We start from the raw sequence: 22,672 nt of genomic DNA, 5'->3' as shown, positions 1-22,672 counted from the left end.
AGTATGACCTCTAGTCTTATTAAAAATCTTGTGAGTAACTGTACGTGATGAAATTAGACCCCATCAAAATGGTGCAAGATAGTTCATAGCTCACAGAGTTTTGACCTCAGGACACCACATACACATTCAGACTTCTCTGCATCTAACACTCTCCAGGCGTATTTTCAAATTCTTCTGAAAACGAAGAGGGCTAGAAGCACTTTTTTATGGGGATGCTGTAATTTTACATAATCTCAACTCCAGATGAAATCCAGACTCCCTCACGAGATACAAGGCTTATCCTAATCCTGCGGAGATGAACACACAGGCCACAGGAGAAAATGAGAATGTGAATTATAACATGCAATTTCGCAGACATTCAACTTTTCTGCTTTTTTATTTCCTTCTTTAAATGTAGCCCTAAAGTGGAGTTTTCTTGAGAAGACAAGCAGAAAATCTGGAGCCTTAGAGGAATGTAAAGAAGCAGCCTTACCAATCTGAAGATGTATGTATACATAAAGACTTGCTGCCCTAGGCGGCTTCAGTAGCGTTCCTGTAAACATCAGCCATTGTCTTAGATACAAATAGGAGTGATCTGAGTTCATGAGGAAATCCTGAAAAGATAACAGAGGTTGTTTTATCCTTTAGGGAGGCTGTGTTCTTGGCTTGGACTGAGCCCTGACTAGGCAGTCTTCTTGGTAGGTCTTCTCCCCTCCAAACAAGGGACCACCCAGCTGAGCTGTTTGAGAATCATTTATGCTGAACAGTAACAAGTAATAGCACGGGGAAACAAAGGAGAAAATAGGGGTTGTAGGCAGGAAAGGTAACTGTGGGTAACTCAGATTTCATATTGAGAAAGATATGAGGGAAGACGTTCAAGAAGAGGGTGCAAAACCAACTCTAGAGCCTACAGCAGGAGACAGAGGTCAAAATTACGGGAACTGAAGGAGTGGAAGCTGGTTTAAGTTCAAAGAAGATCTCAAAAATCAGGAGGGCAGTGCCACATAGCCTCAGTGGGGTGGGGGAAGGTGGCCAATGGAGATGACTGAGAATGCAGAAGACCAAATACCACCTTCCATATGCTCAAGAGTGCTTGAGGTCTGGAGGTTGAGGAAGAAGCAGCTGCTAGAGTACAGAGGAGGTTAAAGCCTGCATGGAGATGGAGCCTAGGATATGGTGTGAATGTCTATGGGAAGGAAATGGCTTTTTAGAAACCTGATTGTATTCCCTGGAAATATTTTCTTAGGAAAAACAATTTGTTAGACCTGAGTGACTTCTTGGAGTAAACCAATTTGCCTCCTATGCCAGGTATGACCATACAACTCACACGAGCTAGTGTAAAGCCAGTTACAGCTGGCCTGAGCTATACAACTGGAAATAAATCGGTCAGTCTGCACCCCTGAATGCTCTGCACACTAGCGATACCCTTGCTGCTCATTCCAGGCATTAAAGCTGTTTGAATTTTCATTATGCTTTTTCATTATTAATCAGTTAGTTTTAGTCCCTGTTCACAGGGGAGTGAGAACACAGGGAGCGCAACAAGCCAGGGAGGAATGTGAGGAATGGTGTTACAACTTTCATTGTGCAAACATAATTAGGGCCGACCCTAATTAACACTGGCCTCCCCTTTCCTGGCAGCATTCGCCCAGGCATCCCAGACACACTCACCTTGCTTCACACTGTTTCTTCTGCATTAGGTTAGGAAACTCCCCCTTTCCTGGGGACAGAGCTGAGGCACAGAGAGGGGAAATTGTCTGTCTGAGACCACTTTCTGGCTCAGTTGTGGGTCTGAGCTTAGACCTAAGAGGTCCTGGCTTCCTCTTCATCCAGTATCACCCTGAGACACCTCTGGACCTCCCATTTAGGCATAAAACTACTGGGAAGGAAGGCTGAACAAGCAGCCACTTTGGGAGCTGACTGTGCCAGGCTTGGAAAGAAAGGGGATACCTGACATAACCAAAAGCATCATATCACTGTATGAATCTAGGATGCGTCGACATCTTGAAGAGTACATCCTGGTCTTATCCCCATCCCAAATGACATTTCAGAGCTTGTTGCAGGAAAGGAAGGACAACAAAGATGGACAAAGGTATACAGCTGCTCCCATGCAAGTTACTACATGGATAAAGTAGCAAGTAAGTACATAAACCAGGGAATTTTGTGGCTACAAAAGAGACTGCTGGGGAGAAAGATATGATAGTGTTGTACAAAAGCAGGAAGAGTGGAAAAGCTAATGCATGGGAAGAGAAGCACAAAGAATGGTTGTTCATTGTTCCTAGAAATCAAGAAATAGGAGGCAAATGAAATACAGCATGCTCAGAACAAACAAAAGGAGGATGTGCGTGTCATTTAAAAAAAATAATTAAATTCATGGAAAACAAATCCTTCAGGATTGTTAAACCCCATCGTGATTCCAGGAAATAACAGTCACTGTTCACTAGAAGACAGGAGACCATGCCTGGCTATGTGACTCACCTTGATCTCACCCGCCTCCTCTAAGCCTCTGTTACGTACCAGTATCAATATGGGGCAAGACAGCCCTTTGACATGGCACAACAGAGCCACTCAGGTGTCTTTAGGCCAGCAAGTAGCTGCTCTTCCACCTGCCTGTCTGATTAACTGCTGCAGAGCGCTTACCTGGTTGCCATAGGCCACTTGCAGTACGAGATAAACCTTAAAATGCCATTTATAACAGCCTGCTTGCTAGATGCCTATTGTGTCACTCCCACAGACATACTCTTAACCTTTGAACTCTGTTTCGTATGGGCATATCCTATTTTCAGGTTGCAACACTAGACATTTACATCGGTATCTTCCGGAGGGCTCGGTGCACCCGGCTGTGAGATGCCTGATACTGGCCACGGCTGAGGAAGGGACACTGGCCTGGGCAGAGCACCTGGCTCCCGCAGCGAGACAGTCCTTACACTGCGTGTGTCGCAGGGCAGGGGGGTTCTTCCCTGGTCAGCTGGCCTAAGCTGTCCAGTTATGGTCACTGGGTTTGGTTTTACAAGTTCTACTTCTTCAAAGTGAAGAAAGGAGACCTGGGGGCTGAGATGCTTAGCATCAACAGAGAGAGAAATATCTGCTTATGGAGTGCAGGTGGTTTCAAAATCTTCTTTGTTGGTTTTTTTTTTTCTTTTTTTTTTTTCTTTTTCACAAGAAAGAGCATTCCCCATGGCTACACACACAGACATCAGATTTAAAAATATCCAAGTTCCACCTCGACTGTGGGGGAGTGAAAGACAGAAGACAGATGCAGTGGCTGCCAGCTAGACTTGACATCCACTTTTTCTTTCCTCACCCTGGCAGCCAGCAGTTGCACACACGTGTACAGGTAAGGTCCTCAGTGGCAAAGCACATGGTGTCTGCCTCCCCCTCGATTCACTAACTGCTGCACACCAGGTGTGTGTGTTTGGGAGCTGCATAAACCCACACACCCTATTTAGTACGCCAGACATGTATCAAAATCACCAGGTTCCTCTTACTTGTCCTACTTAATTCACAAACTGCTCACTAGCCATTTGTGTGTGTGACTTCTTGGTGCGTTGCAAAGGTTACCGTTCACATCTTTTGTTTCTGGCTTGTTTTGTTAACTGCTTTAGTGCCGGCTCCACACAACCACTTCCCATGGCTCCAAGCTATATAACAAATGTGTGTGCATGCGCATGACTGGTCATAGTTGCAGACCCTGGCCCGGGTCATTTTAAGGTGATCAGCTGCTTTGAAAGGAGCTACCTTCCTCCAACTCAGTAGGAGTTTTTCCTCCTGTTTTCCCTAGCTGGCTATAATCCACCCACTATTTATGCTTTTGACCAAATGCATTCATTGAAAACATACGGCGCTACTGCCCACACAGTCAACACCACGCTTCGCGTACTCATCAGCAAGGGAAGCCGCAGTAATACAGCAAACTTGGCTAATCTATTTGCAAACGTGTTTACAAGCATCTCTTTACGCATTTACCTAAACAGCATGGCTCACAGAGAACTCTTTGCCATGGAAAATGATGGATGCCGGAAGTTTACATGAATTCAAGAAGCAACGTGACAAATTAATCGAAAAAAAGTTCATCCTGTGCATTAAACTGCAATTAACTGGATGTCAGGAGAATACCTGGGGGCAGTATCACGGCAGATTTATGTTATCCTCACAGGTTAGCCAGGCACCCTCTTTTGGTACTGCTGAAAACAAGATACCTTTGGTCTAACCCACTGTGGCCGTTCCTAGGTTCTTATACATGTTCTCTGTGATTTTAATGTGATATGATTTCTAATATGCCTGTCCCAGGAGCACTGAGGCTGCATTAGGATCTTACAGACACACTGAAAAGCATGGCATGTGCATTTCTTGTTCTGTATTCACAGCTTGTCATGCTAAGCATCCAGTTTCTGGGCTAGGATTATGGATTGGAAGAATGGGAAATATCCCAGACCAAAACCACTTTTAAAGTAAAGCAGGCTTAGTCTCTTCTGCGTGATGAAAAGGCGTTCAAACCTGTACAGTTTGACAAAAAGAAAGCTGAAGAATTCTGGGCTCCGCAGTTCAAGAAAACTAAGGAACTACTGGAGAGGGTCCAGCGGAGGGCTACAAAGATGATTAGGGGAGGGGAGCATCTCTCTTATGAGGAAAGGCTGAGAAAGCTGGGCCTGTTTAGCCTGGAGAAAACTGAGAGGGGATGTTATCAATGCATGCAAATACCTTAAGGGCGAGTGTCAAGAGGACAGGACTAGGCTCTTTTCAGTGGTGCCTGTGACAGGACAAGGGGCAGCGGGCACAAACTGCCACACAGGAGGTTCTGTCTGAATATGAGGAAAAACTTCTTTGAGGGTGACAGAGCACTGGCACAGGCTCCCCAGACAGGCTGTGCAGCCTGCCCCAGGTGACCTGCTTTAGCAGGGGGTTGGACTAGATGATCTCCAGAGGTCCCTTCCAACCCTGACCATCCTGTGATGATTCTGTGTGATTCTGTGATTCTGTGTGATTCTGTGATATGGCCACTACTAATGGATCCCAAGTAGTCCTAGGAAGAACCAACATGTTTGGGTTTATTCAGGTATGTCTTCTCTTTCTGCCTGAAATGTTTGCCCAAGTGGAATTTTCCCTTTTGTCCAGAATTTCCAGACGTCTGGCTGGATCAGCAGCAATAGCTGTAGCTAGGCTCTGCCTGACCAGAAAGTCCAAGCTAAGAATCGGTGCAGGCAGGCCTAATGGCTGTACGTCACACATGCATACACCTGTTTACAAAATCCCTACCTAAACCTGATAATGTGATAATAGAGAACTCTTAATCCAGGGAGCCAGGATATAACAAAATCCCACAGCTGGATGCTGAAGGTGTGCATGCTCATTTTCTGTGTCAGTGTTTTCAACAGTGGGGAGAAACAGTGGAGTAACTTACCAAGGGTCACAGCAAATCCTCCAACACCAACAATGTTGAGACGAAGCAGGAATATTATTTCTGAAAAACACATACTCATTCATACAGGAAGGGAACAAGGAAGTCCTGTGTCCTTCAGCCTGCACACAGCAGTCCCTTCTGCCTTTAGAAACTCATCATCATCCTCCATCTCTCGAGACGCCCTAACCTCAAGAGAGCTGTGAATATTAACTAACATTGCAAGGATGATCTTTGGAGATGTCAAGAGAGTATGGCAGTGAAGGGTCATGAGCACACGCATGATGGCACCTGGCTCTTTACAGCAGCAGCTAGAGCTTGATCGTAATGTCATGGCTCCTTTAGTCCAACAGGCAAAGGAAAAGACTGGAACCAAAACAGAGACCCAAGGACATGAGCCAAAAGCTGCAACTAGGTAAAAAGAATCAGGGTTTTGTCCAAAAGCCATGGATTTCAACCACTAGCTAGCCTGGAGACCACTGGTTTAATCATAGCAGCCAGTCCCAGAGACAGCCTCGCTCACATTTGCAAGGGAGCAGCTGAGGGGGCTCCTGTCCTGCAAATGCTGGCAGACCTCAGCCAGGGTGGCCTGGCATCCAGACTTGGTGGCCCCCCTACCTCTGTTCATGGCCCAGAAGGGGAACCATTTTTTCACCTTCCCCAGTTGCAGGCTGTTCCTGGCAGCAACCTCAAAGCTCCTGGCCCATTATTAAAGCAGCCTGAATCCCACTGCCTAGAGAAAGCAAATATGAGCGGTGGAAAACAAAAAATATCACCCAAACATCCAAGGAAACCACAAGCAGAGGCGGTGAGCTAAATCCAGCACAGATTTTTCAAAAGGACAAGGATTTTCATGGCTCAGCGTTCTAATTTGTTTGACCGTTTATTTCCAAGGAACACATCCAAGAGTGACAAGCTCCATTTATTTCAATGGGCAGCATATGCCAGCAACGTGAATGGCGTGTGCTATAAAAGAGAATGGATGTTGTCAAGCATCCTGGAAAGCTGTCCTTTCGACAGATAGAGGACGTGTCGGTAATGGAAGTGCAGCTCAGCTCTGACAAGCAACGCCATAAAAGTGGCGTTGTGGGTTCCCGTGTTTGATGTCTCTTATGGCAGCCCTGCGAGATTTGCTCAGGCTGCAAGTGAAAAATGGTTTTCCTAATACCTGGTCCAGCGCTGGAGAGCCCAGCTGGGTTCTTTTGTTCTTCTGCTTTGCCAGACAAGAAGGACATCTCCTCGGGACAAATGGCTGCTCCAGGGTGTTAGCACTGCACCCTTGCAGACTTTTAGAGGGTACGTACCAACCCCAGCTGTTCTCACAAATGACACTATGTTCAAATGATCCTGTGACACAAATCTGAGATGCTCACACAAGAAAGTGCCCCCTTTCCATAAAATACCATCACATGGCAGCACTGTTTCCAGTCTTGTCTCTTCTGACTATAACCTGAAGATGATCCTCTTCTGAATCTTGCCTTTGCAAAGCCCGATCCCACCAGCCCCTGAAAAACCCTGGGTTGTCAGTCTCTGTTGCAGAGTCAGCAGCACCTATCACTTGATATTGTTTGGTGGCCTGTGATACTTTGCTGTAAGTCTCATGGCAGTGGGCAGCTTTTATTTGCTATCATCCATGAATTTACTAATATTAGTGCCATGCTAGGTCTTACCTAGTGAGCAGTCCAGGTCATGAGGTTTTACTGGTTTCTCAGCAAGCCTTGGAAGCCAAAACAGAATTACTTCTTGCTTTTCAGTGAGATGGCCCCTACAAAGGTGGGATGTGGGGTTTTTTTGATACCGAATCTTTCCCTGTCCACTTTTCATTCCCATTAAACTTATGAGGCTGCTGGGAAGACAGGTGTTGTGTGAGCTGCATTGCCATCCACAGGAAACCACCTCCACGTCTATACCTGCATCCCTGGGGGCAACGTCTGAGGCCAGGTAAAGAAGAAGCGATGCTCATGGCTCTCTTTCAGCCCTCCAGCATGGCAGAATGTAATCCCAGATTCTCTGCCAGGAGATGTCTGTCCGCTTGTGCTCCAAGGTTCACTATCGTGGATTTGGTCTGCAATAAGGCCACAGCCATGCAATGTGCCTGGACATCCATTGCCCAACTGCAGGCCCTTGTTATGCCTCAGTTTTTCCTGTTCCGTTCTGCTTCATCAGGTGCAGCTTGGAGGCTGCAGTTTAACCTTTTGTAGAGAAGCCGGATCAATGCTATTCATGCTGTTGAGGTCACCTTTGATACTATTTGGGAATTTCAGCTTGTCTTGATGCCAGTGAGGTGCTTGCTTAGTGAAGAGACCAACCGTAGGCTTGCAGTGGCCATGCCTATACTGGGGGATACAAGATACTTGCATCTATGCAGCTTCCTTAGGACCATACTAACTCCCAATGTGCAGCAGGTTATATTCTAAGAAAAGAGACACAGAGAGCTTGAGGAAGAACTTCAGTCATTCCTCCTTTGCCAAAATGGAACTGTTTTAGTTTTGATCAACTGTACTTTTGCCCCATATTTTCTGATCATTTCTGGTGACCTCCACCTCTGGGCTCTGAATGCTGAGCTCTGGAAACCAACCTCTTCCTTCCACTGTTCCTTCCACTGGGAGAATTTGGCCCTGCTTCTGGGCTTTGGGGCTTTGTGTGCTCAAAGAAAAGCCAGGCTGTCAGCTCCAGCATTTCTGACTCACTTCTTAGGGCTAAAGATACAGGGGCTACACCCTGGCTCTCGCAGTTGGTGTGAGATTGGCAGTATCCCAGCAGGGCTGTTGGGGTGAACGCCACAGGCCTGGCATGCCCTGGGCAGGGTGGGAACCTCTAGATTTAACACGTCTGGGAGCAGAGCAGTGGGGTAATCAGATCACAGTGGCTGTAAACAGCACTTTATGAGGTGTCAGAAATGTCCACTCATAACCAAAGGGCATCGAGGAGCAACTGCTTGGTCTCTTCCTGGAAATTAAAAATAAGAAGCAAGCCATGTGATGGCAGCATCTGCAGCAGAGAGGAGGGTGGCTTGCATGAATTAGCAGCTTCCTGGCTGTTATCTATGGCAGCCTTAGTCAGCTACTTGTTCCATCACCTGCAGCTTCTGTGGGCTGAGACCTCAAACTTACACTTTGAGGGAGCACTGCAAGAGAACTGAGCCGCGGTCAGGTCAGAGCTGGAGAAGGTATCCTTCACAGCTTGCTCTTTGCAGCATGGGACGGTGGTTGTTTGATGGAATGGGACCCGGGGTCTTGCAATGTGGAGCACAGTGACCTTGAACTGCTCAGATCCCGATCTCCAAAGAGCACCTGTGAAGGTTGTCAGAGAGCTGAGCTGAATGGGGATGTGCCACAGCATCTGTGATCTGCATCTGCATCTTCCTGGCAAGGTAGCTGAGACTTTAGTTACTTCTCTTCACAGTAGCAAAGGGGTTTACCGAGTCCCTGTGCCTGGGAGCTCAAACACCCTCTCCAAGCACCAATGTAACCTCCCCTTTCCATGCAGACCAGGTACCTCACAGCGATGCCTCCCACTAGCTCAGCTGAAGGCTTTCTACAGATTTAGGAAGCCCCTTGTCAGGACTGGCAGGGGGTGGGCTGAGGGCACACGCATTTCAGAGCCTCCCAGTCAGAGGCTGCATTGCATTTGTACACTACCTTCCATGGTGGGTCTTTGACAGGCATGTCCCATGGCAGCCAAGCATCTCCAGAAGTGCCACTGGGATCACGTCAGGTATCCATGAATCCAGCAGCAGTATGGGGGGTCAGAGCACCCACAGGAGTCACAGCATCCTGCTGCCTTGGAGACTTGTTGTGGGTAGGGGAAGGGAGAGAAATCCCCAAGTTTCGCTGGAAGAAATGTCTGTGAGGATCCTCTTTCAGACCTTTTGCCAGTGAGCCAAGTGACATGCAGGGAGATTGCACCATTTGCCAGAGTGTCTATCATTTTCAAAAAAATTAACAAAACCCAAAATTATTCAGGTGGGCTACTTATTCTTGTTAAAGTCTTGAAAAACATATCAAGAGCAGAACCCCTCCTGGTTCCAAGATCTCCCAGCCTATTGCACGTGTTACTGAATGAACAACAGGGACTTCTGCCGAGCGTTTTCCTGCCACCTCACTCCCAGTCATCCTGCTGATGGGACCCAGGGAGAGAAGCAGCTCTGGTGAGGCCAAGCACCCACTGAACTGCTGGTGAGCAGCAGAACCAGCTCTGCCCTGTGCGGTAGACCACTACCTCACCCAGCCCACCTGCTGTCCTTAACGGGGGGCTCTGGAGGGAGCCTGCCAGCACTGGCGCAGAAAAGTCCCCAGGGAGGAAAATGGTTACCCTGAGAAAAGTGGCTACAGCCCCCATTTGATGGGATCTGCAAGGAGACACGTGAGGGAAAGGGGGGTCAGAGCACAGAAGGGGCTGCCAGCTGGGAGGGGGCTGGGCAAGGTGGCAGCAGGACGAGTCACCTCGGTCACAAGCATCTCCTGGCTCTGGTGCGATGGGGCCTGGCTCCATCCAGCCTCTCGTGAGCAGAAAAGCCACGGACCTGTGGCCGGCTCCCTCGCCTCATTGTCTGTATGCGGGAGCGGCGAGGGTGGAGGGCAGAGGGACTGGGGGGGCCTCTCTGCCCCTCTGGCTCCGGCAGGACCGTGCCTGCCGTGCACCGGGATCGGGGGAGGGTGGGAGACAGGGCACAGGGACCACCAAGACAAATGCACTGAAAACCCAGTCTGATGATTCTCCACACGCTCGGTGTACATGATGCAAATTGATGTTTAAAGCTTATTTATTAGCGTGCATGCAAAATGCCAGCGGTGTTTTTCTAGATCAGTGGCTGTCCAATATTTTGGGGGACACACACGACAGCGGTGGGAGCGAACATGGCTAAAGCCTGTATATCCAGAGGCTAGGGTTTATATCACGGGCTGCTCTCGACTGTTATAATTTGTGGCACAGATTCAGCGAGAATCTGATCTGCTGAAAATATTTGGGCTGTGAAAACTCCCACACTGTGACAGATGTCAAGTCCAATTAAGTGACTCGTGTCCAGATTTCTGTCCAATAGGCTTTCCCATTAAATATCAATTTAAGAGGGAAAAAATGCCGCCCCCTTTTCTCCGAGCCTTTATCTCTTCCGACCATCTCTAGGCGAAACCCTGTGGTACCAGGAGCGGATCCGCACGCGTCCCCGCTCTGCCTGTCCGTCTGTCGCGCCCCTGCCACCCTGCGCACCCTGCGCACCCTGCGCACCCCCCTGGGCTCCTCGCCGCTCCGGGGGGGCTGGGAGGAGGAACTGCACTTTCTTTTTGTGCGTCTGAGCGGACCTTCTCCTGCACCGACCTTCTCTCTCGCAGCCTCTCCGAACCCGCGCCGAGATTTTCTTTTATTTTGTTTTGGTTTTTCTTTTCAGCGTTCGCATTTCTTTCTTTATCCTCACCCGAGAGATGCGGGAGGAGTTAGGAAGCTCAGGGACGGATGGGGGGTTCGTTTCTCCTTTTTTCCGCCCCCCCCCTCGCCAGCTCTTGAAGGACCAGAGGAAAAACTAAACCAAACATTTATTTCCCGACGGCGTCTCCCCCTCCTGCCCCTCTCCGCCGGACCGGGGAATTAACCAAATCTCACATTGCACCCCAAAATAATTATTATAATAATAATAATCATAGAGAAGAAAGGAGGGACGGACGCATTGTTACCCCGACCCGCGGCGTGCCTGCGCGCCGGGCCGCGGCCGAACAAAGCCGGCAGAGCGCCGGGCTCCGCGCAGCCAGCGCCGGGCTCCGCTCCCGGGTTCCGCGGCGGCGGGGGCGGCGGCGGCTCCGCGGGCCGCCGCGGGGAAGGACAGGCCGAGGGGGCGGGCGAGAGGGAATAATCCCGGCCGGTGCTATCGCCGCGTCCCTTTTGTTATTTGTCGCGATCGGGGAAGAGGAGGGAAGAGGAGCGGGGGTAAACGGCACTTTCCAGAGCGACCCCCCCCCCCAAAGCCAGCTCGCAGCCGCCGGTGCGTTGCAGCCCGCTGCCCCGAATTCCCGGGCGGAGGCAGAGTCGGATGGGGGCAATGCTCCTTCTCCCCTGATGCATCGTAAGTAACTTAAGTTGTTATTTATACTCCGCAAACAAACACGGCGATAACATCTCCCATCTCCGGAGCGCTGGAGGCCGCGGCGAGGGATGAGATCCGCCTTTCCCCAGCCGAGCAGGACACTTTTCCGCTCGTAATTCATTTGATTTGATTTTGATTTTTTTAATTTTTCCATGCTTCGCTCCCCGGAGGGTCATTTGAACTGTAAAGGAATCGCCGAGGGGGCGAGGGGACCTGCAGAGAGAGGCTGTCCAAACGACTCCGCCGAGGTAAGCAGCCTTAACAATATACTATACCCCTTTTCCAGGTAGCACGGGCATGGCTTTATGAAATGGGGGGGGGGGGGGGGGGGGGGGGGAATAGAAAGAAAGAAAGGAGGGGGGAAAAAAAGCCTCTTTCCGGCTCAGCTCGCCAAAACCCACCGGATGGGTAAACCTCAAACAAACGGGAAAATTCAACACACACCGGAGAGAAACCTTTAAGCAACTTTCTCCAGGAACCACCTCTGTAATTGCCCGTTTTCCTCCAGGCTCCCTGCAAACCCTCCCTCCGTTCGTGCCCCTCCGCACCCCCCCTCGCCGGCATCACCGCGGAAAGGGGCTTCTAAACCTGCCCCGTTCCTGGGTTTGTTGCAGAGGTCGCGGGTACCTAGCCGCGCTGCCCGGGTTTATCCCTGCCCCTGCCTTGCGGGCCTGATGAACGCTCCCGATTAAATCCAGGAAAGGAAACGTTCCGATGGCGCTGGGCGAGCGGCGGCCCCTTCCCAGGGCAGCCACACTCCCCTCTCCCCCCTCCCCAGGCCTTTCCCCCGGCAGCGCCGAGCCCGACACGCGTGTCCGCGGCTCCCCCCGTGGGGAGGGTCTTGGCTCCAGCCCTGCCGGGACCTGTCCCCCTGCCCGCCGCTTAATGGCTCAGCATCATCACTGTAACTATTACCATTAGTAGTATTATTATCGCTGCTTTAAATTTATTTTTCCCAACCGGACCTCAGATCCGAGCGGATCCCGGAAACTTTACGTGGAAATACCTGGCAATCTGACCCGGGGGGAAGGGAAGGGGGCTGCCTCCTCCCTCGGGCTGGCTCCCCAGCTCGCTCGACACCCCAGCCGTGCACACGCAGTTTGCGCCCAAGGTTATTCACTACTTGCCTGATGTATTGTTTTATTACATGCCGGCATGTCCGCGGCCGCGCTCGGATTTGTATTGCTGTCTACATGACAGATGGTGCTCTGTGAGGCCGCAAGAAGATACGGATTCAATTTTCTTTTGAAAGGCACGTCCGCATTTATTTAGTTAGTTAGCCTCCCCCCTCCCCCCCCCCCCGGCCCAGCCCCCCCCGCCCCCCCCCCCCCCTTTTTCGCGCAGGGAGGGGAGAGGAGGGAAAATTTAAAGGAATTGGAAAAGTTCGGCCGCTGCTTTGAGGTTTTGTTTCTCTTTGAATCCCACGCTTAAAAAAACGGAGACTCTTGAAACATCCCCTTTCGGTAGCTGGCGAATCGCTATCCGCACAATTAGCAGAGGGAAGGGGGGGGGGGGGGGGGGGGGGAGAAAAAAAAAACAGGGGAAAAAAAAAAAAAGAGAAAACAGAAGGAGCGCAAAGAAAACAGCGGGGGAAAAGCCCAGCAGGTACATCAGATCCGAAGTTTTGATTGGGAAAATAAATTTCCCCACTGGCCTTGTTACGTTTGGGGAGCCTGGAGCTGTATATTTAAAGGCATCATGCCTGTATATTTAATAGCATCATGCCTGTATGTTTAAAAGCATCACGCCTGTAGCCCGGATCCCATTGAGCGTTACGGAAAGAGAAACGGTTAAGCAGAGATTGGCAGGGGGGGAAAGACGGTATTAAAATTGGGATTAAAAGCAAATAGATCGACCTAATACCGAGCCACTGGATACTAGCTTGGTTGGAAAAATATATGTAACTATATATTATTTTTTGCTTTCCCGGCCTGTTGGTACACCCAAGCAAGCACGGGGAATAATGGGAGGAAGGGTGTTCCGCCGGAGCTGCTGTCAAGCGCTGGCAGCAGGACGGTGGATGCCGGGGCACCCTCCGGCCCGGTGCCGCTCCCACCGGCGCTGCCCCGGCGCGGCTCCCCCGGTCGGGCGGAGCGGGGCTGCGGCAGCCGCCGCCGGCAGGGACCGGGCACCCACGCGTCCCCCCTCCCCGCCCGCGTCCCCTGCCCCCGCCACCCTCCCGGTGCCGGGGCGCTGACCCGTTCTCTCTGCTTCTGTCCCGGGAAGGCTCCTCCGCCCCCTCCAAGATGATGCTGAGCCCGGACCAAGCCGCCGACTCCGACCACCCCTCGTCGGCGCCCTCCGACCCGGAGTCGCTGGGCGGCGCGGACCCCCAGGCGCTCAGCTGCTGCGTTTCCGACCCGGAGCCGGCCGAGGGCGGCGGCGGCGAGGGCCGGGGCGGTGGCGGCGGCGGCGGGGAGGGCCGGGGCGGGGGGCGGCCCGGGCTGCACCCGCCGCCGCTCAGCCGGGAGGAGAAGCGGCGGCGGCGCCGCGCCACGGCCAAGTACCGCTCGGCCCACGCCACGCGTGAGCGCATCCGCGTGGAGGCCTTCAACCTGGCCTTCGCCGAGCTGCGCAAGCTGCTGCCCACGCTGCCCCCCCGACAAGAAGCTCTCCAAGATCGAGATCCTGCGCCTCGCCATCTGCTACATCTCCTATCTCAACCACGTCCTGGACGTGTAGCCGGGCCGACGGACCCCCGGACCCCCCGCGCCCCCCGGCGCTGCCCCCCCTCCCCCCCTCCCCCCCCCCCCCTCCCCCCGGGAGCCCCGTTTTTCGGAGCGACGCGTAAAACCGGATCGTCTCTTCAGGCTGTCAAGTGCCCCTTTATATATATATCCAAAAACATCTACTTGTGACCTTAAACGTGTGACCCATGGGTGCAGTTAAAAATAACTATTTTTTATTTATGGTAGAAGGAGTCGACAATTTATTTTTTTCAAGATTTATTTATTTTTCAGAGTGGCGGCGATTTTACTTTGGATACTTTGTGCCAATTGGTTTCTATAGTCGGGTGTTTACACTTTCTCCTGTGGAATATTACGTTTAACTTTATGAGTGTTCGTTGGGATCGAGACAGTGTTCCTTTTCCTTTTTCTTATTTTAATTTATTTCCCCCTCCTATTATATTGCACTTGTGTACGACAAACCTCCCCTTCCTCCCTGTTTATAAGTATATTTTATATATATCAAGGCATTCGTTCTTGACCTTTTTTCTTTTTTTTCTCGTGTGGGATCGACAACCACTAGCACTTAACTAGGAGAGTTTTTTTAAAACTTGTTGTTATTCTGATCTATAGTTACGTCTGAAAAGTACTTTGCAAATCGTTTATAAGGGAAGTAGTTTCTTTGTGGGTGTATATGTGCGTGTGTGTATACATGCATGTGTGTGGGAGTGAGCGTGGGCGTGTATGTGTGTGGTATATTTTTAGGAAAGGAAATTTTTCCTAAAAAAGAAAAAAAAAAAAAAAGAAAGAAAAGTAAATCCAGGACTGCTTTCCTTTGTGACAACCAAAAAAATTCTATAACCTGAAAATATTTCATGTTCTTTGCTGTGAATCTCTTAAAACAAGAAGCGCATTCTAGGGACAAAAGAGAAGAAGAAAAACCACATCTGCTATCCAAAGATTTTAGTCTTTTTCAGGGTTTTTTTGTGTGTCTCTGTTGCTTTATATAATGCAATATTTTGTAGTGAAAATAGATAAATCTGGTTTCTATCTGATGCGTTTTTCATATCTCTCATGAATGGTGAGCTGTTTTGCATATAAATAAAAGTATCAAATAAAAGCTGTTTTTTCCTAATTATTTTTCCCTGTTGGTCTTTCTGTAAGATGGGGATGCGGTGCCCTTACGAATAAGGATTGCAAAGGCTTCTCAAGTCATGCGTGGGAAAGCTTCAACAGGTTACCTGCCTCTTCCCAGGGAGGCTCGGGCTGCGCTCCCTGCACCACAGCTCCCCTGCTCCGGCTACGCTCCCACCGGCACGGGGGGCACAGCACCGGTGCTGCCACTTTCTCCCGGTCACATTACCACGAGCATCTAGTCACACGCTTCGAAGTTCGGGCAGTAAAATCAAACCCGACACTTGCAAGCGCCTGCTTTGCCACATCACTCTTCGATATGTACGACTTTTCCGCCACAATGTACGTGCTTTTTGTCCTGCCTGAGCGTGCTGGATTTTCTTTCTCTTGTTCAAATTCAGTTTCAATCCCTTTCTAGCCAGGGCCAATTCTACTGAAATATCTTGGGCCCTTCCCCTATTTTTGAAAACCTCAGCCATGCTCCTTTATAGAAGGCTCCGCTGCCAAAGCTTGTCGTTTGAGACATGGCGCAGACACAGACTCAGTAACAGACAGGTTATTACCTGAGTGATGTGACACCTCTGCGCCATCTCATTGATCACATCCTTTTCTTGTTTGGGGTTAATTTTACCTATAATTTGAATATTGCCGTTGATTCAGCGTGGCTGTGTCATCCATTGTTACTTGGTGGAGAAATAAAACCCTTCCCCCCTACCCCCCCCCCCCCCCAACCATTTTTATGGCTGACACTTTGCACGGTGGTTTAATTAAGTGTGGGCTTGACCAGCTGAAAAGCTCCATACAGAAAACCTGTCAGGGAGGCTGTTAATTCCACTTTCTACCAACGCACGCTTCCCACATCCCAAGGGAGCACCCGCAGGTTTTGGGTAGTTCAATTCACAGTTTTCAAATCCTGCATCTTTGGGGGCTGAAAGAACTCCCCCAACTTTGGAGCTGGTTTTCTTTGGGATGGGCTTGTTTCTTAGGTTCCGTCAACAGCTGGACACTGGGCCGAGTTTGACGCTCATTGCCTGAGTGATATTGTAGATCCTGCCATCCAGCAAGCCTTCGTGCTGCCGGCGTTTGGGAGGACTGGGTTCAGAAAAAGATGAACATACTATTTCCTTCTTGAGTGTGAGAACGCACGTTTTTAGGGAAGAGAGTGCTCTGCATCTCCTGACTGTGAAATACGGTGCTGCAGTCACTGGCGGTTGATCCAAGCACACAGGCGGTGGGATGAGGAGGTGGGAACCCAGCATCCCCCCGGCCACGCTCCCCACTCTTGCAAACACATCAGGTCCCAGGCTGAGAGGTGCCCAAGGTAGGTCCATGCAGTGAAGATGCTGTGGACTGAGCAGCGGTTGTTAGCCCAGGGTCTCGAGTTCCCAGCCACAGGGTCCTGTGCCCAAGTGATGAGCCAGTGAGCCCCCTGTGCTGTGAGCGTAGGAGAGCACGGAGTGTGGAGATGTGTGGGAACCGCTCAGGTTTGAAAGTAAGAGTATCCTCTGGGTCATTTGGTTTCCAATGTCCCCTGAGACACCAGAGAGCTTGCTTGCCCTCCGAGGGAGGGCGGGGGGGGCTTTGCTTTTGGTGGTATCCACAGGATCGAGTGTAACCTGCAGAAGGGTCAGGGCACTTGACCTGAGGGTATGTCCTTTTCTTCCAGAGGTTTATCTGATGGAAGAATGCTGTTCCCTATGAGCCCCTTCTCACTTCCATCCGCTCACCACCTTGCTTATATCCTCTTACCACCATAACATCATCCTGACCACTTGTGTATTTCCTGCTGGCACCAAGAAGGAAACTCATTCTCATCTAGCAGTTGATGACTGCTGAAAACAAAATATTGGGTTTTGCTTCCCCATCCTATGCCTTTTTTTATTCTTAAGAAAGATCTGAGTAGTACGTACAAGCCACAAGGCCAAAGCAATAAAAAGGCTGCACAGCTAAGTGCTCAAAAGTCTGAATTTAGGAGGAATGGGTAAACAACTTCAACTCCGCTTCATTGCAAGTCTGCATTAGACAGCAATAAAATCTAATTATATAAATCAAAGTTACTTTGCCTACATCTACGTTCCCTCAGTGATACAGGAATGAATGACCTTGAATGATAATATTATGGGAGGAATGGGGTGGAACTACTCAGTGCAAGTTTATATCATGCCTGGCCAATCTAACAATTGGCAGGAAAGAACCGGAGAGTTAATATTTCCTTTTTTTTTTTCTCTTTTTCTTTTAGGGACGGAAGCTAAGATTAAAACTATATTCAGATAGCTTGCTTTCACATGTAAAGAGGAGCTCATCATACGAAGCATGAAAGAAAGCATACTCAAGGACAGAGAAGGCTGAGAACTACCTCTGGACCTTTAGTTGGGGCTAAAAGAGGTGCTTTAAGCCTGACTCAAGCCAATATATAAAACATTGCATGGAAACTTCCAGCATTCACGGAGAGGAGGTGCTTCCAAATAGATAGATCCAGAATATCCCAGCACAAGGGATATCCAGTGCACGCTTAACATAAGGTGATAACACCTATTAAGACACATTTGCAGACCTATATGGACATACAGGGACACAAGGCGCAAAACGCACTCACATTGGTATCATTATGAAATGGCATCTAATGCATTCATCGGAGCCCTGGAGACGAGGACAGACAGCAAGCCAAAAGTAAATCCTACAAATAAACGTACTGATTTCCATGGGACAGTACAGTCAAGGGGGAACTGTTTCTGTGCGTATCATTTACTTTCCTAAGAGATTGTAGGATGTAGGGCACCCAATATTCCAAAATATAGGCTTGCATTTATGCTGCTATTAGATATGCATATTCAAAAGGAATATTTTTCTAGATTTCTAGACATGGACTGTCACTCACCAGCAGAGTCCACAGTACATGTGCATTCAGCATCACACTATTCACCAGCTACAAAATAGTAGTCTTATTGCTTGTGTTAAGAAGTGGGTGAGCCGGGCGGGATATTACCGCTGATACTTACAGCACAGAAATTCTGAGGGTCTTGGATGTGATTTGATATCTTTGCTGTATTTCTCGCAAAGAGTGTGTGTGTGTGAGAGAGAGGGAGACATGGGGGGGCAGGGGGTGGGGAGGGAGCTGAAGAAGATGCTGTATATGAAATTCAACAAAGAAATGGATCTTTTCCATTATATAGCCATGAAGAAATACCAGTGACATTCTATCTGTCTATTCACATCTCTAGCCATCTAGCCATCCTGTAACCCATTTAACCCAGCCCTTTTAGGGTGAATAAATGTGTTCTAATATCAGCCATTATTTTTCAGTACTCTCAGTTTATTCTCCAGGGTGGGACAGATCAATAACCGCAATAGCAACCGACCCAAACAGAAGAGGCAATCTCCTGGCACTTCTTATTTATTTCTTCAGCGGCAGTTTTGTTTTTCCTGCCTCTTCCCCTGGTGAGGGATTTTGCCTTTCTTGCCCAGAATGGCCATGTTGTTTTATCCTGGGCTCTATTTGCATGTGGGCTTCAGATTCGTCTTTGGCTCCTTGCACGGTTTGGGATGAGACCCTCCTGTCCCCAGAGAGGGGGGCAGGTGTTGCTCCAGTCGAGCGAATGGAACCAAATTACAGGACCGTCTGTCGCCTCCTCTGGGAGCCGGCGGAGGGAGGGGAAGAAGGGGAGGGGAGTGGGATGCCGTATGACAGAAAAGAAAAGCAGAACATCATACTGATGCCGATAAGAGCTTGAAAACATGAGTCGCCCCAGCCCACAGCCCCACCCAAGACCAGCCAGCAGCCACCTGAAAGAGAAATGTCGGGAGCAGAGACAGAACTAAATTGAGTCACTGGGCTGGAATAACTCAGGCTTAAAATGAAAGAGAGCTCAGACCCCATCCGCTTTCAGACAGATGAACACAGGCACAAAGTTGGGCCAGCTAACGCCGCTTTTTTCTCAGCTCCCTGCCCTGCATTTTGATGTCCCTCCTCCGTCCCTCCAGCACAGGCTCCTCTGCCCACCACCGCTCTCCACCAGCCTCTTGCCACTCAGGTCTGCAAGCAGCTCCTTGTTTCCCCCCCAGCAGCTCCTCCTGCCCTCCCCACAGCCACCCTGCCCTTCCAGGTCCCCGAGAGCTCCACAACTGCATAGGGGTCCTGCTTCTCCACCACCACCGCTGGTCCTTGCTCCTGCACGGAGCTGCTTGGTGCTCCAGCTTGGGGCAGAGTGACAGGACTGGTCTCCCATTTCCCCTCTAATCTGTGCAGATTTTTACCCAACTGGCCTGAGAGCGGGTGATGCTACAAAAGTGACACTCTTTTCACACCCACCTGGCTGCTTCAGGCATTCTTACCCATTTAATACACCACTCCCCCTCCCCTGTCTTTGGTGCTTTTTCCTCCCAAGCTTCACACACACCACGCATGCACATTTGCATGTGCAACGATAGCTGTCGGTGTGGCAGGGCAGAGTCACTTGGAAAGCAACAGGTGACAGTTGTTCTGCTGCTCCTCACTGAAACATGATCAGAAGAGAAAGCTGCTCTGGGGAAAATTCAGAGGACACCTGGGAGAAGGGACAAAAAAAGGTGTCATTGGAAGTGCTTAAATCAAAGCAGAAGCAGTGCAGGGTGGAAGAGAGAAAGGCAGAAGCAGCCAGGTCACACAGGTGGGGAGGGCCACATCAACCGGAGACTGGGCGTAACGTGAAGGATTTTGCATGAGGGTGGGAGGGAGCAGATGCAGATGGAGCAATGAGAAAAAAATTGTGTATGAAAAGGTAGGCAGCAAACATGGGGAAAGATGGTAGCAGATAGTGTGAGGAAGGAGAAGGGCATGAGTGGCTGGGCAGAGCTGCTTGCGTGGGTGGATGGGGAGAAGGTGCTGCAGCAAACCAGAAGCAGCAGATCACTCGGGGGGTTAGAAGCGAGTTCAGTCCAGGAACAGGCACCAGGCAGGGAAGGAACTGGAAAGAGTCATTAATTAGACATTCAGGACTACTGAGGAGAGAGCACCACAGCTTTAATCATGGCCAGAGGGATGGATTGGCACAGTAACATTTTTTCAAGGACCAGAATGTGAGGGGTTCGACATATGATGTCTATCCTCCAGAGAAGTCCTCTGTCTTTCTCCTTGCTCAAACCCATGCTGTGTTTGGAAGTGGCAGAAAGATTTGCAAACCCCAGGGCTAGAGCTGGACACAGGCTCACAGAAAAGAAACACGAAGAAAGAAAAGAAATGCAGAGCAGAGCAGGAGAGAGCAGAATTTGACTGTGTGCAGACATGACATTCAAAGACAACTCTTTTCCACGTCTTAGACTCAGTATTCCCAACATCAAGGGTCTTCTGCCCATTTAAGCAATTTCAGGATTTAAGACAGGCTTCAAGCCTTCCCTAGAAAAGACCCCTACAGCATAGAGCCACAAACCTGTATTGGGCTTTTGTTATTGCAGATAATAAAGACAAGGACTGACCATGAAAAATTGCAGAAGGACTGCGTAAGACTGATAAAACAGCACAAGAAATTCAATCTAAATAAAGTGATAAGGTGATGCATGCAGAGAATAACATTTCTAACTTCACATATAACTGATAGGTCCTGAGCCAGCCATGGAAGCAAGATCTTGTAGTTATGATTTATTGTTTCATGATAACATCAGCTCGGTTCTTGGTGGCATGGAAAAAGAAAATGAAATGTTAGCTATTGTTATCATTGTAGAGAGAACAGAATGGGTAGAGAACAAGAGACAGAGCATCATTATGCCATTGCACAAAACCAAAGTCACTCTGTGTCCTGAATCCCATGTGCAGCTCTGGTCCTCCAGTCTTTCAATGAGAATGAGTAAAAGTCTGAAAGCACCTGAGAGCGGCAGCAAGAATAACCCAGAGCACAGAGCAGCTTCCGTACAAAAAATGACTGAGCCGAAAGGACTGAGTCAGAGATGATTTTGCAGAAAGCAATCGTATCCCAGTTAAGAAGGGGATGGTGCAAAAGAAAAAAAAAAGTTGTTCCCTGTCTCTTCCAATACAATTTGATGGCAGGAGGCATCAAAAGAAACTGTTGGGTGCCAGGTTCAAAACAAACAAAAGGAGGTGTCTCGTCACACCATGTGCAGCAAAGCTGTGGAGCTCCTTCTTTGTGAAAGCAAGAACGTTGTAAGATGTTCAAGGACAGAAGCTTACGGAAGAAAAATCTGCTGAGGATTTTTATATGTGTAGAAGTTACTTCCAGCTCAGGCTGTCCTCGGGCCATAGATGGCTGAAGGCCAGCAGACTTCTAGCTGGAAGTATCACACACACCTCCCTTGTGGTGTTCCCCAGGCATCTGGTTGTGGCCCCCATTTGAACTGGGATGCTGGGCCAGGTGGATGTTCGGCCTGGCTCAGTACAGCAGCTCTTATATACATCATGAGCTGAGGGAAATGGAGCTTTGACAGAGACCAGCCTCTTTCAAGCCTCAAAGCCAAAGGGTTGGAGTTTGATGTCAGACACACAAAGGCAAACCTGATCTCAGTGGAGTTACTTATGATTGTCACCAGAGTAACAAGCCTAAGAAGGATCCTGAAGATAATCATGGCACAGTAGGATGGGGTCCTGCCTTGAATTTGGTCCCAGTCTTTCTTGTCTTGATGGTTTTTTCTGTCCTTAGTTGGACAGGACTACCTACTGGACAGGTAGGTCCTAATAGTCAAGGTCACAGGTTCTTACTTTGCTTGAATTGCCCCAGGCAAACCTAAGACCTTAATTATTCTAGCAAAGTGTTTAAAAGAAGAAAGGACTGCTGACAGACTAGAGAGTTTAGATTCAGCTATCCTGGTCATCCAAACGGATCAAAATTTGACATACTTTAGAGTCAAGCTGCAGAAAGCAGAAAGAAACAAGGAAGAGGAAGAGGAAGGAGAAGTTAAAATGGTGACAAAGAGGAGGGTGAACAGGGGAGCGCATGAAACACGGAGGGAACAGTCAGTCATCTTCTAAGCTAAGCTGGGGCTTCTTATCTATTCTAAGGTGTCTCAGACAGCCAAGCAGACTCAGACACCACGTGCAGTTGTTCAGACAATCCCAGTACCAACAGGCCAGCCTAAGTCTCCAGTATGAGCCAGGTCTTGCTGCTCTGCTAGGTGCAGCTGTGGAGTCTCCAAAAGTGGTTTGGGGATGCTCATCCCTGATTTCAAGGTGGGGAAACAGAACATAGAAAGGACCCAGAGATTCAGAAATTATCTTTGAAGGCAAAAATCACTTTCCTGTATATAGTCATACGTGTGTCTCAAAGTCTACACTCTCTAGTTCAGCCTATATCAGAGAAAGCATGGCTTTCAAAGAAAGTATCTTAAAAAACCTGCAGAGCAGCCCCTCAGCTCTCCCGGGCCAGGGTTCCTCACACAAAGCTCATCAGTGCCAAAGGATTTCTTGAGAACTACCAGATTTCTTTCCCCATGAAG

At 49.4% G+C, this 22,672-nt stretch overlaps 1 protein-coding gene across 1 annotated transcript; it reads left to right on the top strand.

The window, feature by feature from the left end:
* The first annotated feature begins 10,424 nt into the window (after nt 1-10,424).
* Nucleotides 10,425-15,234, top strand: NHLH2 (nescient helix-loop-helix 2). The gene is given in 3 exon segments (XM_056342152.1): nt 10,425-11,701; nt 13,680-14,047; nt 14,049-15,234. Coding segments are annotated over 2 exon segments (435 nt in total). The 5' UTR covers nt 10,425-11,701; nt 13,680-13,699; the 3' UTR covers nt 14,136-15,234.
* The last annotated feature ends 7,438 nt before the right edge of the window (nt 15,235-22,672 follow it).

This window comes from Falco biarmicus, chromosome 5 (genome assembly GCF_023638135.1).
Source record: "Falco biarmicus isolate bFalBia1 chromosome 5, bFalBia1.pri, whole genome shotgun sequence".
Lineage (NCBI taxonomy): Eukaryota > Metazoa > Chordata > Aves > Falconiformes > Falconidae > Falco > Falco biarmicus.
This window is presented reverse-complemented; position numbering and strand designations above follow the sequence as displayed.